General features: G+C 41.8%; 1 protein-coding gene across 1 annotated transcript in view; it reads right to left on the reverse strand.

The window, feature by feature from the left end:
- Positions 1-23171, reverse strand: part of COL19A1 (collagen type XIX alpha 1 chain) — a 323156-nt gene that overhangs the window by 102458 nt on the left and 197527 nt on the right. The window contains 1 exon segment of the mRNA XM_032484458.1: positions 19499-19552. Coding sequence (XP_032340349.1) covers positions 19499-19552 — 54 coding nt within the window.

Raw genomic sequence — 23171 nt, forward strand, 5'->3', positions numbered from 1 at the left:
CCAGAAACAGAATATGTTCCTCACCCAGAATCCTGCTCTTGCTATAGCGAAAACCACTGGGGGCAGAGGAGACAGGACAGCTGGGAGCCACTCTTCCCTCTAAAAACAACAGCAAGGGCACAGCTCGCTGAACAGAGCCACTGGCCGATAGAAAAGTCTGACAACAGTGTTGTTCAGATACCTGCAAGATTAACAAACTTGCAGAAGTTCCTTCCACATTTTCATGTGTTCTGTTCTGGCCCTAAAATGCCACACCCACAAAGAAGTGCTCCACATGAGCTGCAGATGAGGTCAGTCTGAAGGTTGAGGTCCTAGCAGTTCATCTGCTGATGAGCATTTATGATGACATTTTCTTTCTTGTTCTTTTAGTCCCTGGGATACTGCGGGCACCACAAATTCCAAACTGAATGCAACAGAGGTTTACAGCTAACAGTCTGTGAATCTGCGGGCAACACTTTAGACAAACTCTCCCGAAGGGCGGAGAAACCCGGCAGCGACTGGAAGATGCCGCGGGTGTGCAGTGCTCCACCCCTGCCTGACTGCGGTCAGAGCAGCAGTGACTCCCTGGGTTGTCTTGAAACCGCCAGAAAGGACAACCTCAATCAACGAGGGGATAGTGACCACAGAGGAAACACCCTGCATGCACAGGCAAGAGCAATCTCTGTTGACTGTCAGAAAAACAACGCAGACTTGAAAGTAGTAGGATTGGTGCCTGTCTTATAGCCACAGCCGCAAGAGACGTGCTACTATCTGTTTTATAATTTGATACACAGCACGGCTGGAGGAGACCGTCATTCATCTCCAAGTTTAGCAAGAGCTGTCAGTCCTGTAGACTATCCACCAAGTGGAAGGGGGGGAGAAGTCAAAGGCTTGTGATAAGTGACAGGTCTGTAGGCATCACCTGATGTTAGGAGATGTCCCAGGGTACCTGAGTGGTCACCTTCTCTGAGGTTGATATTTGTAAGGACTTTTCAAGCAGATCCTCAGATGACCCAGTGGAGAAGAGAGGCGAGCCTTGGCGCATACATCAGCCTTGGCTAACCCTCTCCAGAGCTCTATTAGGAAAATCAGCTGAAGGTTTAAGAAAAGGAAAAATGTCCCAATATCCTGCTCATGATTGTGACCTGCAACACAGCTGTACAGGTATCATGGCTACACAATGCCTATCTTTTATGCAGGTCTGCTTTGCTCTATTTGTATTGGTTTGGGAGACGTAGCACATCTAGTTAATGTGATAAGCACACAGTTACAGATAAAGTTATCAGCTTTAAAATGCTCATGAACTCCAGGGAGACACACCTGTTCAGAACCCACCTGTGCCCATGTGTGATCGTCTGAGACGTCTGTAAACCTGGTGTGGGGAGACGGCCTGATGTTATTTCCTGGTGTGGTGAAGTGAATTAAAGCTACATTCAGCTCGGGAACACATACTCTTAGTGGCAGTTGAAGTTATTTAAAAAAGGTTTTTTATTTGTTTGGCTGTTTTGTTTGTTTGTATTTTTAGCTAAAATCTTGCTAGAGGTGAACAACAGAGAAACATTATAATGTCTGCCACCAGCGTCATCAGATGCATAGTGTAAAAATGATGAGCTGTTTGCACGATCATCTCCTTAGATTTCAGCTTTGGCTACAGATTCCCGAAGTTTAAAAGATGGGAAAAGTTTTATGTTAAAGCTCCTTCAGTCCTGGTCTTGGCTGCACTTTTACTTTTCAGCCAGTTCAAGCAGTGCCTTGATTTCAAAGAATCCACTTTTGCCTTTTTTCCCTTCCCTGGTGTTTGCTGTGAGCTCCCCATGCAAGTCTGGCCTAGGGCCTTTGGGTTAGCTTTAACACAGCCCGATGTCCTGCATCAAGACCTGCATGGCTCCTCCGTCACTCTGCTCCCTCTCTGATCCTCCGTCCTGAACTGCCTTCCTTCCTCCCTTTTCTCTGAAAGCATCCGTTGGTTCTTCAGAACTGCTGACTGAGCCTCCACGCACCATCTGGGTACCACTCATCTCCCCACACCAGAGCTCTCCAGTCTCTCATTAGTCGCCCCTTTCAAGATTCACAAAACCATATTTTCAGGATGTACACAGCTGCTTTCTGGCCCTGTGGGGTTCTAATGAACTTCAGCAACAACCTTCAAAATATCAAAAACCTCTGTGAAGAAAGTTGTTCTCATCAATATTCTTCAAAACATGCTAAAAAGGAGCTTTGCCATAAGAGCAGACAGAACATTTGTGATTCAAAAGTCATTTGTGCTAATTGTCAAGAAAAATTTCCAGTTTGCCAATGGCTGGTAGAAAAGGCGGAAATCAGTAATGAATTTTCTCTTGGTATTAAAAATACTTTTTGGGAACTCTAACTTCATTCATAGAAATGGTGAGATGAAGCATATTTCAATATACAGTTAATGTCATTTTCTCTCTATTATCTATTTCCACCTGTAACATCACATGTAACGTGGTGAAGCACACTTACGCTGACTATGGTGGTTTATCTGTCTTTCCAGTTGGAATGAAAAGCCCTTGAAGACAAGGAGTTTCAATCTTTTTTATCTTATCGTAACATAGGAAGTGTATACAGTACCTCCTTCGCACCCCCCAATATTTACAAAATTCAGTAGAATCTCTTGCAAGAAGAATTTTGAGGGGAAAGCCAATTTCTTGCCTGTTGGTTTTAATTTCAGTTAGAAATGGTAGGAAACTGAGCAGGGGTCTTGCTCCTTCCAAACTCACAGAAGACAGGGCCAACAGATCCAGATTAATCTAGGAATCTGGCTACGTCACTGAGAACAAAGCTGCAGTGAGCTCCAGTGAAGTAGAGAAGAGCTTGTGGTTGGATTTCTGGCCAGAATTACAACATGGAAAGTTGTCTCCTAACTCTGAGAGAAAAATAAACAATACTCTTTTAAAAATGTTTAGGAAATCAATTTCTTTTTCTTTTAAACACAGATCCTTTTATTTATCTTAACTGTTTGTTCTAAATGAATGTTTTTCATTGTCTCTTGGGATTTGATTAAGTTAAACAGTTGTCATTATAAGAATAAATTATTTTTCTGAGAATGCCTCTGCTACAAAATTTTAGTGGCTGAGGCAATACCAACACTCCAAACCTCCTACCCCCCCAAATTGCTGAAGACTCTCAAACTGTGAAATACGATTTCTGAAGCCAGGGGAGGATGGATTGAGTGTTTATACTATCGTTATATTTCAACAGAGAGACCTCAAGTTCTCCTTAATGGAATTACAATGGGAAATGTGGGCCAGGAAGTACGTATTAGGTGAAATTTAAGGCTCCTAGGAAAGAGCTCTGATTTCTGAAAAGATCTCGCCCACTTTCTGGTTTATGCCTGAAACTTCATAAGGAAAGACTGGTTCATTTGATGTTGGGTTTTATCACCAGCTCAGATGCAAATGTTCTCGGGAGTTGTAATGCTAATGTTCTGCATTTACAGCTCAGGGTAACTCTATCCATGCTTTCACTTAGATTTTCTTAGATGGCAGCGTAGTGTGACTGCAAAACACATCATCTTATTGGATTTTCATAAAAACTAAGTGAGATGGCATTATTATATTTTCCATGTGATATGGAAAAACTGAGAGACTGCCCCTCAAATCACACAATAAATAAATGGTAGAACCAAGTCTAAGAGCTGTTCTGCTCTAATGTATTCTTCTTTTTTTTAAAATTTTTTTTGTAATTTTTTTTGGGGGTTAGGTAATGAGGTTTATTTATTTATTTATTATTTTAATGGAGGTGCTGGGGATAGAACCCAGGACCTTGCGCATGCTAAGCATGTGCTCTACCACTGAGCTACGCCCTCCCCCCCAACTCTAGTGTATTCTTATTGATAATGATGTGCTCTCATCACATGACCGTTATCACAGTGATCACTGAGTACTTCCTGGGAGTAAGTTGGATGGTACAAAAAAGGGGAGGAGTAAAGGGATGGAACCTGGGGAGGGGGATAGGAGAAGACAGCACAAAGGGAGGAAGGGGGACGGGAAAGGAGGGTGCAGATCCTGAAGATGGCTGCTTTGCTTAAACCGCCCATGGCGCTCACGTCCTGGCACGAGGCTCTGAGAAATGGAGTTAAGTCTTAAGATGAACTTTGAGCCTAAGAGGTGGGGACTCAGTGAGATGAGCTCAGGGAAAACTCGGGTTTCAAGCCAACCAGAGGACATGCTTCATTCACGTGACCCAGCTGTGAGACTGGACGTGCCCTTGTCCCTCCGTAGGTGTTCTCAAGTGTTTTCACTCACGCTGAAAAGTGAGCCTAGTGAGTTTCTCTGGTTCATGATGAGTCGGTCAATGAACACAGGTTGTCAGCATTCTTAGATGGAGGAAGTATAAAGACCCGAGCAGAGGGAAATAGGAGGGAAGGGGGCAAAGCAAGTAGAAGAATCGATGTGAGAACGAGAATGAAAGAACTGGGGAAAGTATCAACACTTCTGCTTTAGAAACAGGAGGCCCTGGACAGAATCCTGGGAAAGAAAGTGAAAAATTATGAGCAGATGGCAGAGAATGATAAAATGGGATAATGATAATGATATTAATAAGTAACAACAATTACCCTTTGAAAGTAATAACTACAGCAGATACAAATACTGCATTCTACTCTTCCAGCAATGCAGTGAGGTGGGGATGACTCTTACACCAAAGGTTAACTCTTACCCAAGGTCGTACAACCAGTAACACACAAGAGTTCCACCCAAGTTGACCTGACCCCACAGCTTTATTGTCACTCTTTCCTTTATCTGCGTCACAGTGAGAGGGATGACAGATAGCAGAAAAAAAAAATCCATCATTTTAATGCTGGTTAAAACAATCAAGTAGGTAAGAGACCACACATCGACTGATGAGGGACAGAATGCATAAGGGCCAAGCCAAGAGAGCTCTGGGACACAGTGTAGACACACATTTTCAAAGATTTGGATGACAAGAAGAGGTCAAGAGGAAAGTGACCGGAATGGGAAGAGGTAAGGAGAAGAGAGAGAGGAACCACATGCAGAAACAAGAAAAGCTAAAATCATCCAGGGCTTAGATTACAGGGTGAGAAGGTGGGGGAGATTTCTGAAAGGGAAACGCGAAGAAGTTGGCAATCCGATCCAGCATCTGAAGTCACTTTTGAAGTTCGAATGATACCAATGAAGGGTAAAGTCTTAGCAATTATGAGATGGTAGAAGAAAAGCAAAAACAAACCTGGTTATAGCTGGTTGGGAAAAAGACTGGCTAACTGAGAGAGTAATATTGCGTAGGGCCGATTTTGACAGGCTGAGACTACTGTGAGCGTGAAATTGCAGTGAACAGTCATGGGACAGTAGTCACACTTAGCAAGAAAATGAAATGGCCTTCAAGTAAGACTACAGTCGGGCCATTGTGTTCATTGGGGAAGGGAGATCTGTGCATTAGCTCGCTGGGACTCTGAAGGGTTTAGGTGGTACGGCAATAGGCTAGTTTAAGCACGTGCCAAGGGCATCTTCCGGGGACGTCGCCTTAAAAGATAGAGCCTTTTTACTAGAAGCCAGCAGCCACATGCTCGTTCTTGGTGAATCTCTGGAAATTCTGAGCAGCGGTGATCCATGATCTTCTCTTGTTTCATCCAGGTTCTCCCCCCACCCCTAGGGGCGTATACCTGCACCATACTTTGAAGGATCAATAGCTCCTAAGTGTCTCCGTCTAAGACCCCGCCAGCCTTCCTGGTTCAGAAGTTCAGAAGCAGCGCGATGAACAGGTGAGGGGTGGTGGCAGAGGCAGCTTATGGCTCTTGAATAAGAATTTTTCACATCTGCCACTTTGGACGTTTTTCAAACCCATTCCTCTGTGTATTCCGGGAAGTGCTCACTTGAGCCGGGGTTGTCTCTTCTGGCCTGAACACTGAGCTGTGTAATCAAGGGAACTCAAGCAGAGGCAGTTTACGGTTGTTATGAATAAGCAAAATACTCCGTATGTGACCCGACTGTTTTCCAAAATTGCACAGTCCCTGGTTTCACTTGTCATTTTGGAACAGGAGTGGGAGGATGGGGGCTGTGACAGTGAATGCATTCAATGAGTATTATTAACCCGTTTCATAAAAGCAGCTTTTCTCCATTAGGCCATGAAGCTCATACTTTTTTTTTTTTTTTTTAACACTTTATTTCCCAAGGGAGAAGAAAAATCACGTTTAAAGGAGCTGATTTTCCCTGATACCATGAAACAAGTCAGTCTCATTGGTATAAAGCTCACTGCAGTATTGATCGAGTGGGACATTTCTGGCTGATTGCCATGGCATGGTAGAAAAACATGATTCCTCCCCTAATGTGGCTCTTCTGCTTATCCACCCATAAAATGTCTTATACTCGTCTCTCCCTGGTATGTCCTGCAACAGCAAACATATTATTTGTCAGCTTCCTGAAATATTAGGAGCAGCAGGAGTCTCAAGAGTGGGTCTCCTCCCCCAGGAAGTAACACTGTTGACCCCCTACAAGGTAACACAAGCCACAGGGGCATGAGAACTGGAAGAGTGGAAATGTGTGAAATAAATTATTTGTATCCCCAAAGTTCACCATCAACAACAAAACATACCTGGGGAGTAGCTGTGCCTCCACCCCCTCGTCTAACCCCAGGGATCTCTCAATAACCCACCCAAATCCAGGTGGAAGTTGGTTTGCACAGCCTGCCCCTACCAATTTTTTGAGTTTCCATTTACTGCAACTGATAATATTCACTCTCTTTAAAAGTGTTAGTAGAATGACAGTGCTTCCTGTGCAGAGAAAATGTGATTTCCAAGTCAAACTCCTGGGACTTAAGATAGCCAGGCTGATGGCAGTGGTTTGCACGCTGCCAAGTTCCGAAGAGGCCAAGGGCACGTGCAAAATCTGAATGGTTGGGGGCATTCTGGATAGCTCTGGAAAAAAGCAAAATGAGGCTGTATTTTGGGGTGATGATAGCCTCCACTTTCAACATGAATATATGACATTATGGTTTCTTTCTGTACAAGATGCACTAATGATAAATCTGCAAAGGACATTTCTTGGCTCAAGTTGAGGTGGGAAGCCCCATGAAAAGACAGGCAGGACCCACAGTCACGGCTACTACTTTCCTGCCAGTGCCATCTGGTTCCCTGGCCCAGCGGCATTATCTCGCTTTTTGCTTCTGTAAAACGGCTTGCTTCTAGGAAAGCTGAACTTACCCCTAAGAATCTATTGGTTCCCTGAGCTCACTCATGATTGGTCCATTTGTAACACCTCATTTGCATACAGCTCACTCCTGATTGGTCCATTTCTAAAAAGCTCATTCCTGATTGGTCCACTTTGTTACACCTTATTTGCAAATGATGTTGCAAAGTCTAGACTGATAGCCTATAAAATCCTGTGTAAACCTACAGACGGGGTCCAGAGCTTGGAGTGTTAACACCTCTGGGTCTGATGGCATAATCAAGTTGAGTTCTCCAACCCTCTGAGTGCTGCTTGGTCTCTCGCCAGGATCCAGGTTGCTGTCACAACTGAGCTGTAATACACTTTGCTGTAACAAAGTGAACCCCATGGTTACAGAGGGTACACTCAGGGAAATTCTAGGAAAAAAGACTTACTGACTTCATTTTTAAAACACTTAGCCCCATTCTACAGAGTATTTCAGGCAAAAGAGAAGATGCTGACACTCTAGGCCAGTGAAGAAGTAATTAGTGATGTTAACCTTGGCCTGCCCCCACAAACATGCTTTTCCTGCTTCATCAAATAAATCTCGACTATTTCAAACATGCTGAAAAGTGTAGAAAATAATATGACAAATCCCCATGAATCCACAACCCAATGTTGGCAAATCAGAGCCATTTTCCAGATTTGCTTTAGATTGTTTTACTTTATAATAAAATTACAGATGTAACTGAAGCCCCTTCAAGTCTTATTTTCTGCAGAATTTCCTTCCGTGTTTCAAGTCTTCCAAAATAGGAGCAGTCTGACTGAATGGATCAGCCAAGTGCCCTACTTTTCAAGGCCAGATGTATCTGACTGTTAAAACGGAGATAATCTTTTCTTGCTATTGCAGAGAGCCATACAGTGGCAAAATTAAAAACTGTATAAAGATACTTCTGGAAATGATGTCATCAAAAACAAATGATAAGAGTACACCAGAAACTGACACAACATTGTAAACCGACTAGACTTCAATTTAAAAAAAAACAAAAAAACCCCAAAGATTACTGAGGAAACAAGTCTCCCTTTCTGAATATTTCTCAAAGGCCAGATTTATCAAAACCTTAGTGCTTACCTACCACAAAGAAATGGTACTTAATCAATGTCCAATAACAAGTTTGGTGACCATATATCCAGGATTTCAAATATTCTGGCCTGTCATTACTATAAATAATGTATGTCATTCAGAGGTCTTTTTTTTAATACTTTATTTTTATTTATTATCATACTATTTTATTATTTTTTTGGCAAGGGGAGAAGTAATTAGGTTTATTTATTTTTAATGGAGGTACTGGGGACTGAACCTGACCTCGCGTGTGCTAAGCATGTGCTCTACCACTGAGCTGTACGTTCCCCCACAAGAAGTCTCACTAGCTGGTTTCAATAATATGACTCAAAATGAAAAAAGGTAGTCAGCGTCTAGAAGAACATAAAATCTTTTTCTTCCTGAGTGTATTCATAATTAGTTAAAAAAACCCAAAAACTTAGGCAGTCAGAAAGTGGCTCATAATGTCTCGCTGCTGCTGGTCAGAGGGATAGAAAATGAGAAATAATTAGGGAATTGAACCCAAGTGCTACTTTTCACATTCCCAGTCTGATACCCCAGCTGCCTCACATACATGTCTACGTATTGTGTGACCACACAAGGTGACGCTAGCATTTCAGTAATGTTGGCAACAGCTGTTTTGTCTGGCACCATGACCCCAGTGGGGGACAAGTGGCAATAAAAATGATTAACAGGCCATGTCTTCATTTTCTAGGTCCAATGTGTCTTCATTTTTAAATCTGAGGAAGTCACCGTATTTTCATTAAGAACTAAAATGACTCTTTCCATGGACTCAGATAAATGGTTAGGTTCACTTTCTCTGAAGATATGATCATTCATGGCCTTTAGTCATTTTGAGACCAAAAAGACTAAGGTTCTTTGCTGAAAGGAAAACAGACAAACAAAAAACCTTCGAAGCTTCTGGAAGGGATGTTAAGAATATGAACTGGATTCCCATTGAGATACGATATGCATAGAGTCTCATGCAGAGTGTTCTAACAAGGAATCAAATGTTTTAATCAGACATTTTTGTTGTCCACTTTATCCAGCAATCCAAAACGTGTTTGGGGTCCTAACTTCTTTCAGAGGTGGTCCTGGCTAGAGGTTGAAATATTGGCTTTGCACCTTGAGTGCTCAGTGCATAGTAAGTCAAGTTGGAGAGTAAGGACATAAAAGACAGGGGGTAGTGATGGATAATGGGGTACAGGTGCAGGAAGGCATTAGTCCCATTGTGCTTCAAGAGCATATACTTTCACCGTTAAAACTGCTCATCTGATCCCACCTGTAGCCCATCAGAAAGGAAGCATCAGGGTGAGCTGTAGGGAGACGGAATGACTTACATGTGATGAGAGTCTGTCTTAAGGAGAAACATGGTGTCCGCTGGATTCAGGCAGGATTGAAATGAAATGGGCTACTGCGAAAGCTCTATCAGTTCCCCCGTTTTCTCTTGGCAAAGGGTCTATTCTTTGTCTACGCAAAGATTAAAAAGGATTGACTATACTTCGGTAAAACATTTTTAAAAAGGAGTGCTAAAATGATGTTACCTTTAGAATTATCCCCAGGAATAATAATTTCATCACATCAAAATAATCTAACCACTGAGACAAAAGACAGACATGCCTAAGACCTACAAAAGGGAGATGTGACCAGCTGATTATTTTCCTTCTGTGCATCTACGCTCATAAAAGCCATGCATCTCCAAAGCCTGTTCTGGCACGATTCTTCTCCCAGCTCCTTTCTGTTTATTGACTACAGCCAGCTCTTCCCTACCTCAGGCCCTTTGCACATGCTGCCCCTTCTGGTTGGAAAGTTCTTACTCTGGTTGGCTCCTTCTCAAGGAGGTGGTCCTTGAGAAGGTCATCTAGATGCTCGGAGATGCCGCCTGGGCCAGCTTTACTAGAGCAACAACTCTTCCTTCCAGATCACTCCCACATTATAGTTCATTCTCCTGTAGCACCTCCTGCGAGGCTGAGACTTTTGTCCATCAATGGACTTGCCTCTTAACCATCACTGCTCCCTCGACATGATAGAGTGTAAGTTACTGATGGTAGAGACCTTACTTTTAATTGGTTTGTTTGTCACTACGTTTTTTTAAACCACTGGGTGTTTAATGTTTGTAATAGTGATTAACACATGGTAGATGATCAATAAGTATTTGTTGAATAAATGAACTCAATATCACTCCCAAAAAGTATGTACTCTTTTAACCGTCTACACTGCTGTGTAACCACAACCTTCAGGACTGAGCAATGACTCATGCTTTAAAGGTCAAAGAAGTTCCAAACTGAAGTCAAAATGAAAATAGAGACAGCATAGTTGTACATGTTTTAAATCATACTGTTTTAGAAAAGAAGCTTAAATACCACTGGAGTCAGCTCCCCCAAATTCATGCTGTAGCGCCCTGCCCACATGTTACAATAGGTCGCTGTTCTAGGGATCCAGGAGTTGAGGGTTCTCCCTTCAAGAGGGCATCATGTTGACATTGAAAATGACTGCTGATGAAATAATATTTAAAATTTACGATACAAGATTAGCATAAAATACAGGATACAGGATTTAAGATGCAGGATAAGCATAAAAGGCAACAAAATCGTGAAAATCACAGAGACAATGAAACCTCAACGCTGAACCTTTTCCAGTCCTCAGGCATCCTTCCCAGGGCTGTTTTTTCGGAGCTTTCCCATTGGAAACGGTAGAGGGCGCTGCTGCCCCACATTACAAATTATGTGCATTTCTGTTTTCTAATAAACTGCTGTGCAGAAATGTGACACATTTGAGCTCTGCCCGATTCTCATCCTACAATAATGAAACAATGCACAAAAACAACACCAGAGGGACAAAAATGAAAGGAAATCAAGAGCCTTGCCTGCAACAGAAACGAATAATAACACATTTTCAAATTAATGCGGTTTTTAATAAACATTTTTACGGGGATGATGAATGCGAAATAAAGTGAATGTCAAACGGCTGGGCTAAGACGTGCCGCCTTTCATGGCTCGTGGGTTAAACTCTCCTGCTGCGCCTCATTGCCAGGGGCTCTGCTCTCTCTTCTAAAGGCACCAAAACCCAGAATACTTTGAAACAAACGAAGGCATTTCAAGTCTCCAGACTTTCCAAGCCTCATTATCCTAACACAAGGCTGCTATTTTCCATTGCTTATGCTACTCAGGTAACTGCAAAGCTTTGGAGACAAAGACATTTTTATTAGAGAGCAAGCGATAGAAGCTGGGACTTACAGAACATCACAACTAATAAAACGGGACGGCTCCTCATGGACGAACAAGCCCCACCAGCTGGTCAGTCCCACAAAGTCAAGCAGAGGAGAAGGAACGTCCCGGATACTTAGACATGGGGGTTCGTGTCGCCTGATGGGAGTGACTTTCGTGTCTCCTCACGAGAAGATTTATACACCTAGAAGACATATTCCGCCTACAGAGCGCACCATCTCCCATTTTATCAAATCACTGAAGGATATTCAAATTTTGATTAACTGGATTTTGAAGGGGAAAGAAATGTGTTGGTTCAATGACAGACTCAAGACAATCGTTACAGTGAAGCTACCATTGTTAATCAACAATACTGCAATGAAAAATAAAGACAGCTCTTCCGTTTACAATAGTCTACATGTGAAGGAAGGTTCAAAATAACGGTAATGAGGCGGGGCGTATAGCTCAGCGGGTAGAGTGTGTGCCTAGCATGCACAAGGTCCTGGGTTCAATCCCCAGTACCTCCATTAGAGATAAATAAATAAATAAATAAAAACCTAATTAACCCCCCAAAACAGCAATGAATTTAAGTTAATTTAGAGGTTTACATTTACAAGGAACTTCTTCCCCTTTGGTGGCATCTGATTCTCCCAGAAACTGCGGGAAGGACATGAGGTGGGTCCCCTCATTTGCAATTGACAGAAGAGGAAACTGATCTGCGTGGAGACCACAGGTGAACGGTCAGAGGACACGTAGTGAGGAGAAGGTGTCCTGCTGTCCTGAGACACTGCAGCGCTGGGCTTTTTATAAACCGTGGGAACATCAAGCCACATTCTGGGTGTGATGTTTAAGTAAAGCGGGTCCTAGTCACACTAAACCTGGAAGCTTGCCTTTCACACGTGGGATCTAGCAGAGTAAAGGTGGGGTTAGGGATCAGTTCCTGGGTTTCAAGTCTGACTCCCCCACCTGTGTGAACTTGGGCACGTTCCTTGATGTTTCATAGCACCCTTTACTCCATTACAAAAGGAGGACAGTTTCTACTTCTCAGGATGGTTGTGAGGACGACACAAGGCACTGGCAGGGGGACCTAATGCAGAGTTGCTCGTGCTGTAATCAGCTCGCCCGACCTGCCGCCCCCTCCCTCTGGAGGCTGTTTCTTAGTGCTACTCCCTTCCCCAGGGAGATGCTCCGTGCTCTCCTGCTTCCTTTCTGAAAACCTGCTCTCAGTCATACTCTTAGTGCGTGTGCAGGCAGCGTCAATCCAAGACACCTCTACTTGATGGTTTTTCTCTGATGCTGAATATTCACTCAAAACAGGACGACAGAAGTTATTTGGCAGGGGCGGGGGGGGGGGGACTTGGGAGCTTTTCCTTCTTATAGGGAAGGAAAAAGCTCTGCTTGTTAACAGGAAATTGGACCGATACTTTATTTAAAAAAAGTTCATCGTAAACGTGATTCTTAAAGCACATGTTGGAATGTCTTATGACAATGTGAAATATAAAAAATATTAATTTTCTCTCTTATCAAACAATAATCAAAAAAATTTGTAACAGCCCTCAATGAGGGTGAATCCTCTGTGAACCAGTTCAGTTGCCCCTCAATTATCAGCATCCCAATTAAGAATAACGTTGCTATAGGCAGATTACACGTGTCTAAATTTCAACTAATGCCTCGTCAGAGAGAGGAAATATTGCTGTTAAGTTTGGAGAGCTAAATTGGCATACTACATATGACTTTGACGCAACACTAATTCATAAAGACAATTTAATAATATTAGTTCAAAAGATCTACTTTTAGCAATTATTCTTTTATTAGAATATTTTGCCTAGGAAATAGGCTCCTTCAGGGGGAAAAAACTGTCCTTCCACACGCACAGATACAAGTATCTGCTAAAAGGAAACTTGTGGTAAATTATTCTTTGTAAGCAATTTATCTTTTTGGTACAAATATTTCTGAAGAAAGGGAGAAAATATAAATTTGGTTTTAGAACAAAGAATTGCATGTAGGAGGACTGGTGAAAATGATTTAATTATTTCAGTTGCTTCAGGCCGTTAGACATTTCCTTCTCCTAGTTTTTAAAGTCTTCATTGACTCTCCCGTAAATAACAACACTACCTTTGATTTTTCATTTCTGGGGGGAGGTGGGGCGGAGGTAATTGGGTTTATTTATTTATTTTAATGGAGGGACTGGGGGTTGAACCCAGGACCTCGTGCGTGCTAAGCACCTGCTCTGCCACTGAGCTACACGCTCCCCAACAACACTACCATTGGTTTAAGAAACATCGCTAAAGCCCTAGAAGGAAGAACATTTTCTTAAAGAAACTGAGCAAAGTATGCTGTCACCAAAGGGACTCATGCCTCCTGATAACTCCTGTTCCTTGGTTCTTTTCAGACAGTCACCCTGATCAGAATAAACGAATAGAAAAATTTCCCCTAACTTTTTCGAAGGCTAGTCGTGCAGACACATATGCTAAAATTATATGCTGTGCTAGTCACTTATTTAAGGGACATTACATATTGTTTGATTATTATTTGATAAGAGAAAAAAATACTTTTTAAAAAATATTTCACATTGTCATAAGGCATTCCAGCGCGTGGCCAAGGACTCTCACGTGCACACCAGCAGGGTGAGTCAGATGCCATCTCCCCGTCTCGGTCAGAAGGGTCTTAGCTCCCACCTTTCCTTCTTTCTCTGGTTACCTTCCTCCCTGCTGTGAAGTAGAGCTCATCTCACATAAGGTCCGATGGGGGAAAAGACAAATAAATGAAACACAACATCTTGATCTAACAGAGACTACAAGGAAAGGGGGATGGCTCTTAAGCTATAGGTAAACTGTGATGATAAATTACAAATGACGATGTGGGACATCCTGACAGAGATAAAAAGGCTCTCTGCTGATACTTTTAAAAGAGCCAATACTATAATAGCTGCAATGAACCTGGCTCACTCCCTCAGTGATCCAACTGTTCTACCACTACAGGGACCTATCAGTGCAGTCTGGCCTTGGGACGCTCCACTCAGGTGCTTGCAGCCTCTCAAGACGTGTGGTGCTCACAGCAGGTCTGCCCGGAGGCTGCCTGGCTGCCCGCCTGCCCTGCCAGCAGCACATAGCCTGCTCTCTCCTTCCCTTCTACACGCTTTTCCCGGACAAAACTTTTTAATAAACAGCTTTATCGAGGTGTCATTGATACACAAAGAACTGCCTTATTTAATGTGCACAGTTTGATGAGTATATACACATGCAAACACCTGTGATGTCACCACCACCAAGGTAACTGACGTAGCCACCCCTCCCAGAGTGTCCTTGTGTCCCTTGCTCTGTGTGTGTGTGTGTGTGTGTGTGTGTGTGTGTGAAGCACATATAACATCAAATCTCATCTTGTAACAAATTCTGAAATGCACAATACTGCATTGTCAGCTGTAGGCACTGTGTCATACAGCAGATCTCCAGGCCATAATCATGTCACGTAACTGAAATTTACACCCCTTGAGTAATGACTCCTCAGCACCCCCATCCCTCCGCCCCTGGAAACCACTCTTGTGTCCTCTGCTTCTGTGCCTTCGACCACGTCAGAAGCCATCCATAAGTGGAGTCACTGGGTCTCTGTCCTTCAGTGACTGGCTGATTTCACTTAGCACAACGCCCTCTGGGTTCACCCATGTTGTCCTTAACAGGTGGGAACTCCTCCATTTTGTTAAGATTCAGCCTTTATGCTTCAATTGTCAATTCCTGAAGGAAATTGCCCCACTCCTTCGGCTTAGGAAGCATTTCTAAAGCCCCAGACCGGAAGAACATTTTCTTAAAGAAATTGAGCAAAGTTTAAGGAAACGATAGACTTTTCTAAATTTACTTCCTCTGTTCACATCTTCTGTGAATTAAACTGGAATCTTTGAAGAGTCTGTGTATTGTATTCATTTTTGCAAGTCCAGCTCCTAACAGAGTGTTAGGCACATAGTAGGTCTTAAATAAATGTTTACTGATTGGTGAAACTATCAAACAGTGTGAATTAGGAGCAGGTTGATGTTTTTCCTATAAGGTCACTTTCTTAAAATGTTAGTTCATACGATCTTGAAAGGACTGATTTGGAAGAACTCTGTTCATTTCTGACCATTCGGGAAATAGCAGTCCTCTTGCTAAAATACATTATGTTGAGACAAATTAAACATGAAAGTGGCATAGAAAACAAGGGGGGAACCGGTTATATAACCTTTCTTTTCAATGCTGCCCTTAACTAATTCCTGCAAGCATGACTAAGTGCATAGGGCTTTCTGCAGTATGTTGATTTGCACATCATATAGTCTACGTATTATGTAGAACTTTTTTGTCAACAAAATTCAAAAGCTGATGAAAACCGTACCTCAAGATAAAGTTTTGATAATACTTGTATTAGAGAAAAAAATATTTAAGTCAGCTAGAGGAGTTATCTCAGAATCAAAAAGACAATTGGGAGTTCAAGATTTGCAGATACTAACTACTATAAATAAGAGATAAACAACAAGTGTCTACTGTAGAGCACAGGGAACCATATTCAATATCTTGTAGTAACCTATAATGAAAAGGAATATGACAAGAAATATATGTATGTACACGTATGACTGAAGCATGATGCTGTACACCAGGAATTGACACAACATTGCAAACTGACTACACTTCAACAAAAAGCTTAAACCCCCCCCAAAAAAAGTTTCCATAAAGCACAATTCTTAGACAAAAAATGAGCTGATGATAGAGTTTAATAGTTTTTAAACAAAAGCTAACCTGTGAATAAAAGCTTTTTCTTTTTTGCATAGATTTTTCTCTTTATTTTTGCAGTCTAACAAACAAAAATAATACACCACTTTTCTTTTTTTAAATTCTTTTTTTGGGGGAAGGCATTAGGTTTATTTTTATTTATTTATTTATGTAATGGAGGCACTGGGGATTGAACCCAGGATCTCATGCATGCTAAGCCCACGCTCTACCACTGAGCTGTACCATCCCCCCCCCTACTTTTCTTTTAAATACCGTGTACTCAGGGTATAACAAGCACTGTCTATCAGACCCATAGCTGAGTTTAAATTCCAAATCCTTACCTGAAATACAGTAAATATCTCTCTCTCCCAAACACTCTGGCAACAAAGTAAAACCTATGGAATTGAATACTCTGAATTCCTTCATTTGGTCGCATGTTTCTTAATCTTCTAAATTCTTCAGTACACTCATTTGATCTATAGTTGAGAACTCATTCCAGGATTTGGTATAATCCTCTTCTCTCCTAGACTTTTGGCAAGCTCGTCATAAAGGCCTTCATCATTCAAATTCCTCCTTGAGGCAACAATTATCTCGTCTTGAAAGCAGCGTCGGACATTTAGAAAACTACGTGAAGGTCTAATCTTGCCTGTTAGCCTGTACCAGGTTTTCTTCTTTCTAGCACAAGACAATTATTGAAAATCCTACAGAGTGTTCTCTCTTTTGGCAGGAAATCTGGGATGGAAATCAACAAAGCTGATTCCTTTAAAGACTGGGTTCCAGGATGCCCAATTTATGTCTCTTGCCCCCCCACCCACTTGCTTTTTTCTAACCACTATCAGTTGATACCAGGATGTTGCTAATGGGACAATTTACTTGAATCGCTAAATGGATGAAATGAAATCAGTGACAGGACAGCGATCTTGTTCATTTTTTTTTTTAATGAGTCTTTTTTTTTTTTTTTTTTTTGGTGCGGGGAAGTAATTAGGTTTTTATTTAACTTATTTTAACGGAAGTACTGGGGATTGAACCCAGGACCTCATGCACGCTAAGTACATGCTCTACCACTGAGCTACACCCTCCCCCTCATCATGTTCATTTTTGACACCGGACTCCACCCTTAGTGATTCCTAAGGGGTGAGATCTGGAGCCCTCTAGTGGTGGTGCAGGGGGTTCTGGTCTTTAAAAAGTCACTTAATCTCTGGTCTTCATTTTCTTTCTCTCTTTCTTCTTTCTTTCATGTTTGTTTCTTTTTTTAAATTGAAGTACAGTTAGTTTACAATGTTGTGTCAATTTCTGGTGTTTAGCATAATGTTTCAGTCACCCATATACATACATATATTCATTTTCATATTCTTTTTCATTATAGGTTGCCACAAGATACTGAATATAGTTCCCTGTGCTATATGGTAGAACCTTGTTGTTTATTTATTTTATATATAGTAGTTAGCATATGCAAATCTTGAACTCCCAATTTATCCCTCCCCCCCTCTTCCCCCTCTGGTAGCCATAAGTTTGTTTTCTATGTCTGTGAGTCTGTTTCTGTTTTGTAAATAAGTTCATTTGTCTCTCTCTCTCTCTTTTTTTTTTTTTAAGATTCCACATGTAAGTGATATCATATGACATATGTCTTTTTATTTCTGGTTTACTTCACTTAGTATGACGATCTCCAGGTCCACCCATGTTGCAGCAGATGACATTATTTATTCTTTTTTATGTCTAAGTAGTACTCTGGTCTTCATTTTCTCATTCACAGAATATATTCATTTGTTTACTCATTCATTAAATAATGAATAATCACATGCTACATGCCAGAAACTGTGCTGGGCAATGATGATATAAAAGAGGTTCAAAAAAAAAAAAAAAATTCACAGGGCAGTGGCCAGAAAGTTAAGGAAAACAAGAGTTACAAAACAACATGCTCTCTCCATTGGAGGTAAGAGCGCATAGGATCTCGGAGGATGGTAGCTCACGTAGTGAGAACACTGGCCAAGGCCACGTGGGAGACCTGGGGTCTGAGCTGAGTTACGCGGGTGGGGGAACTGACCTGGGCCTCCGGGAGGGCATTCACAAAGCTGGGCATTTTTGAGACAGTAAAGGAAGATTACACTACGGGTTGCAAAAGAAGGAAAAACAGGCCAAGGGCAAACTCTGAAGGGACTAGAGTGGCAGGTGGAAGATGTAAGATCCATCCAAAAGGAAAAGTAGTTATTAGAATTTTCCACCAAAGAGATTCATGATCAGAGTTATAATCTAGAAATAGTTTTTCACTTGGGGAAGGCAGAGGTCATGAGACCAGCTCTGAGAAGGCCACAAAAATACAGAAACAAACTGACACGAGCATGAGGAATGAGAGAGGGAGATGGGTTCACGAGCTATTAGGAAGTGAACGGACCTGATTTAGGAAGCATTGGGATGTGGAGGATGAGGGAGAGAAAATCAACCTAGGGGCATTTTTAGAGTTTAGTTTTGGAGATGCTACTTTTGTAGCACGTTGGAGACCTCCAAATGGGGCTACTGGGCAGGTGGCGAGACGCACGACCTTGAAACTCAGGAGGAATGTCAAGGTTGAAATAAAAGATGAAGATTCTTTAAATCATGCAATATAACATAAGGGAAGGGGGAACACTGTTAATGAAGGAGACAAAAAGGATGACCCCAAAGGTAGGAGAGAAAAATCAGTGTCAATGAACCAAGAGAGCAGAGAACTTCAAGGAAAGAACAGTCAACGACGTAAACTCCTATATGGCAGCGAAATAAAGTGAAGCCAGAAAAGAGTCAGGGCATCTTGTGACTCAGAGATGGTTGCTGGCCGAAGAGAGTGCAGAGTCAGTGGGGTAACTTGGACACAAACGAGACTCTGCCAGGTTGAAGACTTAGCAGAACCACAAGAAATGGGAGACTTTTTCTAGAAGCTTGGGGTAATGGAAGAGATCAGCTAATTGGCTACAAGATCTTTCTGGCTCTCTTTAGCAATGACATTCTATGGAATTCTACTAACAAGAGAGTTGTATTGAGAACAGTGGGCATGCCTCCCCATATGTCCAACTTCCTACCAGCCTGGATGTTAAGAAATTGAGGCAATGGAGCTCAGGTAGGTTCAGAATGGGATTCATGGGTTTGGGACTTGGCTGGGGCACCCATGTGGGCAGCACACCTGTGCCTGTCCAGGTGATGAAGTGGGCAAGGGGGCAGCCGGCCAGCAGCCTCCCTGACCTCCTGGCTTGTGGTGGTGGGAGTACAATCATTTCATACAGTGAAAAGATGGAAAATAGTATCTCCAGGGGATTAAAATAACCTGTAGGCAAACGTACAGAAATAGAGAGGGACCCTGGTGGGATGTCCTGTTTGTTTACTCACAGGTGGTCCTGGAGGTCCCGGTTTTCCTGGAGGACCTGTTTTCCCCCGTCTTCCCTAGAAACAAAAGAGAAAGAGACAATAAAAGCTGTGCTTCCATTTTATTTTCAGATGAAGCAATGTTCAGCGGCAATTTTAAAGACAGTAAAATTCAACTAAAAGTTACAAAACAATTCCGAGTCCACATGACCTTTAAAGATTGATGAAGTCTAAAAGCTTTGGGACAACTCTTAATGACCAAGATGAGAAAAATAGTGCCTGGAACAAATAACTCGTAACTGTTATTATCAGCTCTTTAAAAGTTGTCTACCTTGATACTCAAGCAAAGTAATACAAATTATCTGGAAGATGGGCCAAGGTTGGCATTTTATCTGATAATTCAGTGGCTTCACATACAACAACAGATGTAGTTGTCATCTTAAATTGGTATTTCTTAAAGAGTGGTCTGAATTCTGACTTTAGATCAGCATGAGAAGGTATTAAAAATATCTACTTCTGGGCTCCACCCTGGACTTACTGGTTTAGAACGGATCTATGACTTAGTGTTGAAAAAAACCAGTTCAGGTAATCCTTACTCTCACTAAAGTTTGAAAAGCACTTCCTTAAGCCACCTTGTGATTACCTATGTTGTGTGAAGCACATTGACTTGCTCTTTTCTTCCCTTTGGATGGCTTGGCTGTTTTGTAAGTAAACTAAAATGTTCACTCCTTGCTTATCAATCTTCATTTTTGTGAGTGAGTGTTAACTTCTCAAGTTCACAAGTAGCTAAATTCCAACTGCGAGAGTCAGAATAACATTTTTAAGTACCCGTGTATCTATTATCATTTAAAGACCATTTTCTTATTACAAATTTATTTTCTTCTTTATTTTTTTCCCCTTTCTAATAGAAGGAAGCAAGTTTTGGTACTGAAAGTACACATTTTGAATGAGAAGCATTTCTGAGCATGTTTTCTAAATATGGACACTCTATTTCATTGTTACTAGTAATTTTATTTTATTGACATATTGGTGGTACACTAATATGTATTCAGGCTTGTTGCTACTTAAAAAGTAACAGTATTAGGTTGATCTTTCAACTCTTTTGGGGGAGAATTGTAAGCAAAAACATGGAAAGGGCCATTTCATTTATGAATTTTCTTGCTCTGAAAGTGTCAGCCAAAGTTGCTTGATTTGTCTGGTTTTCATCCAGGCCTGGAGTCGGGTAGGAAGTTCAATGCCAGGTAGAGCAGCGGGGCAAGCTTTGGAAGGTTAGTAAGCAAACACAGCACTGCGATCGGGTGGGAAATGCTTCCATCACTGCTGAAGGCAAGTGGATTACACACTATCAAAGAATCCTTCTAAGAACGCAGCTGTTTGCATAAAAAAAAAAAAAAAAAAAACCCTAGCTAACATCTACAGGGCAGATTTTTTAAAGTTTTATTAAAACCAGAAATACAACTAGTAGTATTTTCATGCGCCTTCTGTTTTAGAGATCTGAACCTTAGAGTTCCTCTGGTGGAGGGGTGTTGTCAGATTGGAATGAGTATAAAACATAATATTCTGTATACCGAATAAAAGTTATACACAGGTGCAAATTCTTCTCGTCTTGCAGTTCTGCAAATCAATATATTGGGTCTTTTAGTAAATGTAAGTCTATTAGCCCCTGAGGATGAGTCAATGATTAAAAAGTTTGCTTAGAAAGTGGGAGTATTGTCCTGTATTAATTTGCAAGAGCACACAGGAAAAAAATCAATGGCCTCCGAGAAGGCGATCAGTTCTTTCTTTTAGGTCAAGTTGAGTTAAAACCATGGGATCAACTTTTGTGTGTGTTCTCCTGTCTTGATGGGAGACATATATATTGATCTGGGCAGGAAGTGAGGGAAATGAGGCTGACTGTTGATCAGCTTTTATCACAGAGTTAATGTTTAAAAGATAAACGACGTATCAGAAATTGTAACATCACACTGGCATGTCTTACGATGAGGAGGACAAAGCAGTCATAATTTGGTATAGTACGGGCAAACATCCTGATTCCTGCCTCTCAGTGCTGACTTACATCATCGTTCAAGCCAGCCTGGCAACTGCCAGAGTGTTGTACTGGAACAGTGTCTCTGGAACAGTGCCGGGGGAACGCTGATTTCCTTTATGCACCCTTGCTAAGAGTACACATACAGGTAAGATATTTTTGAGGATTTGTTAAATTATTGGTGCATATTGTGCATGGAGAACTTCAGCCAGCACATCCTTTCGAAAAGTTTACACGTACGTGCTTTCTAGGCTTGAACTCTCTAAAGCAGATTTGAATAATCTTTTAAGACGTGTTTTACAAAGCAAGAGTGTCACCATTTTTTTAACCATACTGTCTAATAAATTTGAGGTGTCTTTGGACTTAGGACTTTACCTCAAGTCCTAGGTCTCAGTGACCTGTAGAGAGTGCTCCGACAGGACAGGGCAGAAGGGTGAATGGATGAGAAACACATGTGGATGCTCCAAAATATAAGGGAACCATTGGGGGCCACCATTTCGATCAACCGCCTAGTTGAAGCCCACTCTCAGACAACGTCTTCCTTCTCTCCAAGGTGCCCCAGGAATTCCTTCCTTCGTCTCCCTCCGCCCATTCGAGGCTGCACTGAACAGTCTCGTGGTCTCCTGTTACCCCAGAAGATCTTTCTCGTCTCACTTAGAAGCATTAGGGAAAGGCTAAAGCCGACCTAAGCAGTTAACAGTCGATTTTTGGTAGGGAACGGGGAATTTTATTATTTAATCCAGGATAACTCGCAGAGTATTTTATTATTCATAATGATGCCAAGACAACAGGCATAACCACAACTCCCATCCTAGAACTGGAATCAGATTCCTCCATTTTTTCTGAAGTAAGTGTAACCTGTGGATCTCTGTTTCCTCACGGGCTCTGGGGAATTGCATGAGGACACTGCAGGGAGGGCTAGAGGCTGGGGCTGGGGCTGTTCATGGTGGGGCCAGGGAGTATGATGTAGGTGCAGGGATGGTTATTTTGTGTTTGTTGGAGATTTACCATACCAGGTTGCCCTGGAAACCTCAGTGCTCAGCGTGTACGTTTCCTGTTTGGAAACAGTGTAAAGGTTATTAGACAGCAGTTTAGATATTTGTCTGATGATTTAAGCCTAGTGGTACTCTAACCTGATCATGTATGAGCATCCTCGGGAGGGCTAGCTGAAGCAGATTGCTGTCCCACTTCCAGAGTTTCTGATTCAGCAGGTCCAGGGTGGGACCTGAGAACTTGCATTTATAAAAAATTCCCAGTAATGCTGATGCTTCCAGCCTGGAGACCGCACTTTGAGTACCCCTGTTCTAAACCTCAACCTCTTACTTCATATTTAAAGTCAGGCACTCTTGTATATCCCCTAATCTTGTAAACCATGCAGCTCAGAACAAAAGAGCTGAATTGGTTTTGTGATCATACGGAACTTTAAGAATAAAAACCCTGTTGTCAACTTCAAGAGCACATGGATTGGAGTCCCAGCCTTTTCTCTTATGGAAGCTTATTGTATCAAGATGTCGCTGCTGGAAAATTGGTACTTACACTTTGCAGCAGGTTTTTTAAGAATTTAAAAAAAGAGATCATATATAAAATTCCTACTACACACCCACCCATTAGGATGGCTACTTTCAAAAAACAAAAAATAAGCATTGGCAGGGATCTGGAGAAATCGGAATG

Source organism: Camelus ferus, chromosome 8 (assembly GCF_009834535.1).
Source record: "Camelus ferus isolate YT-003-E chromosome 8, BCGSAC_Cfer_1.0, whole genome shotgun sequence".
NCBI lineage: Eukaryota > Metazoa > Chordata > Mammalia > Artiodactyla > Camelidae > Camelus > Camelus ferus.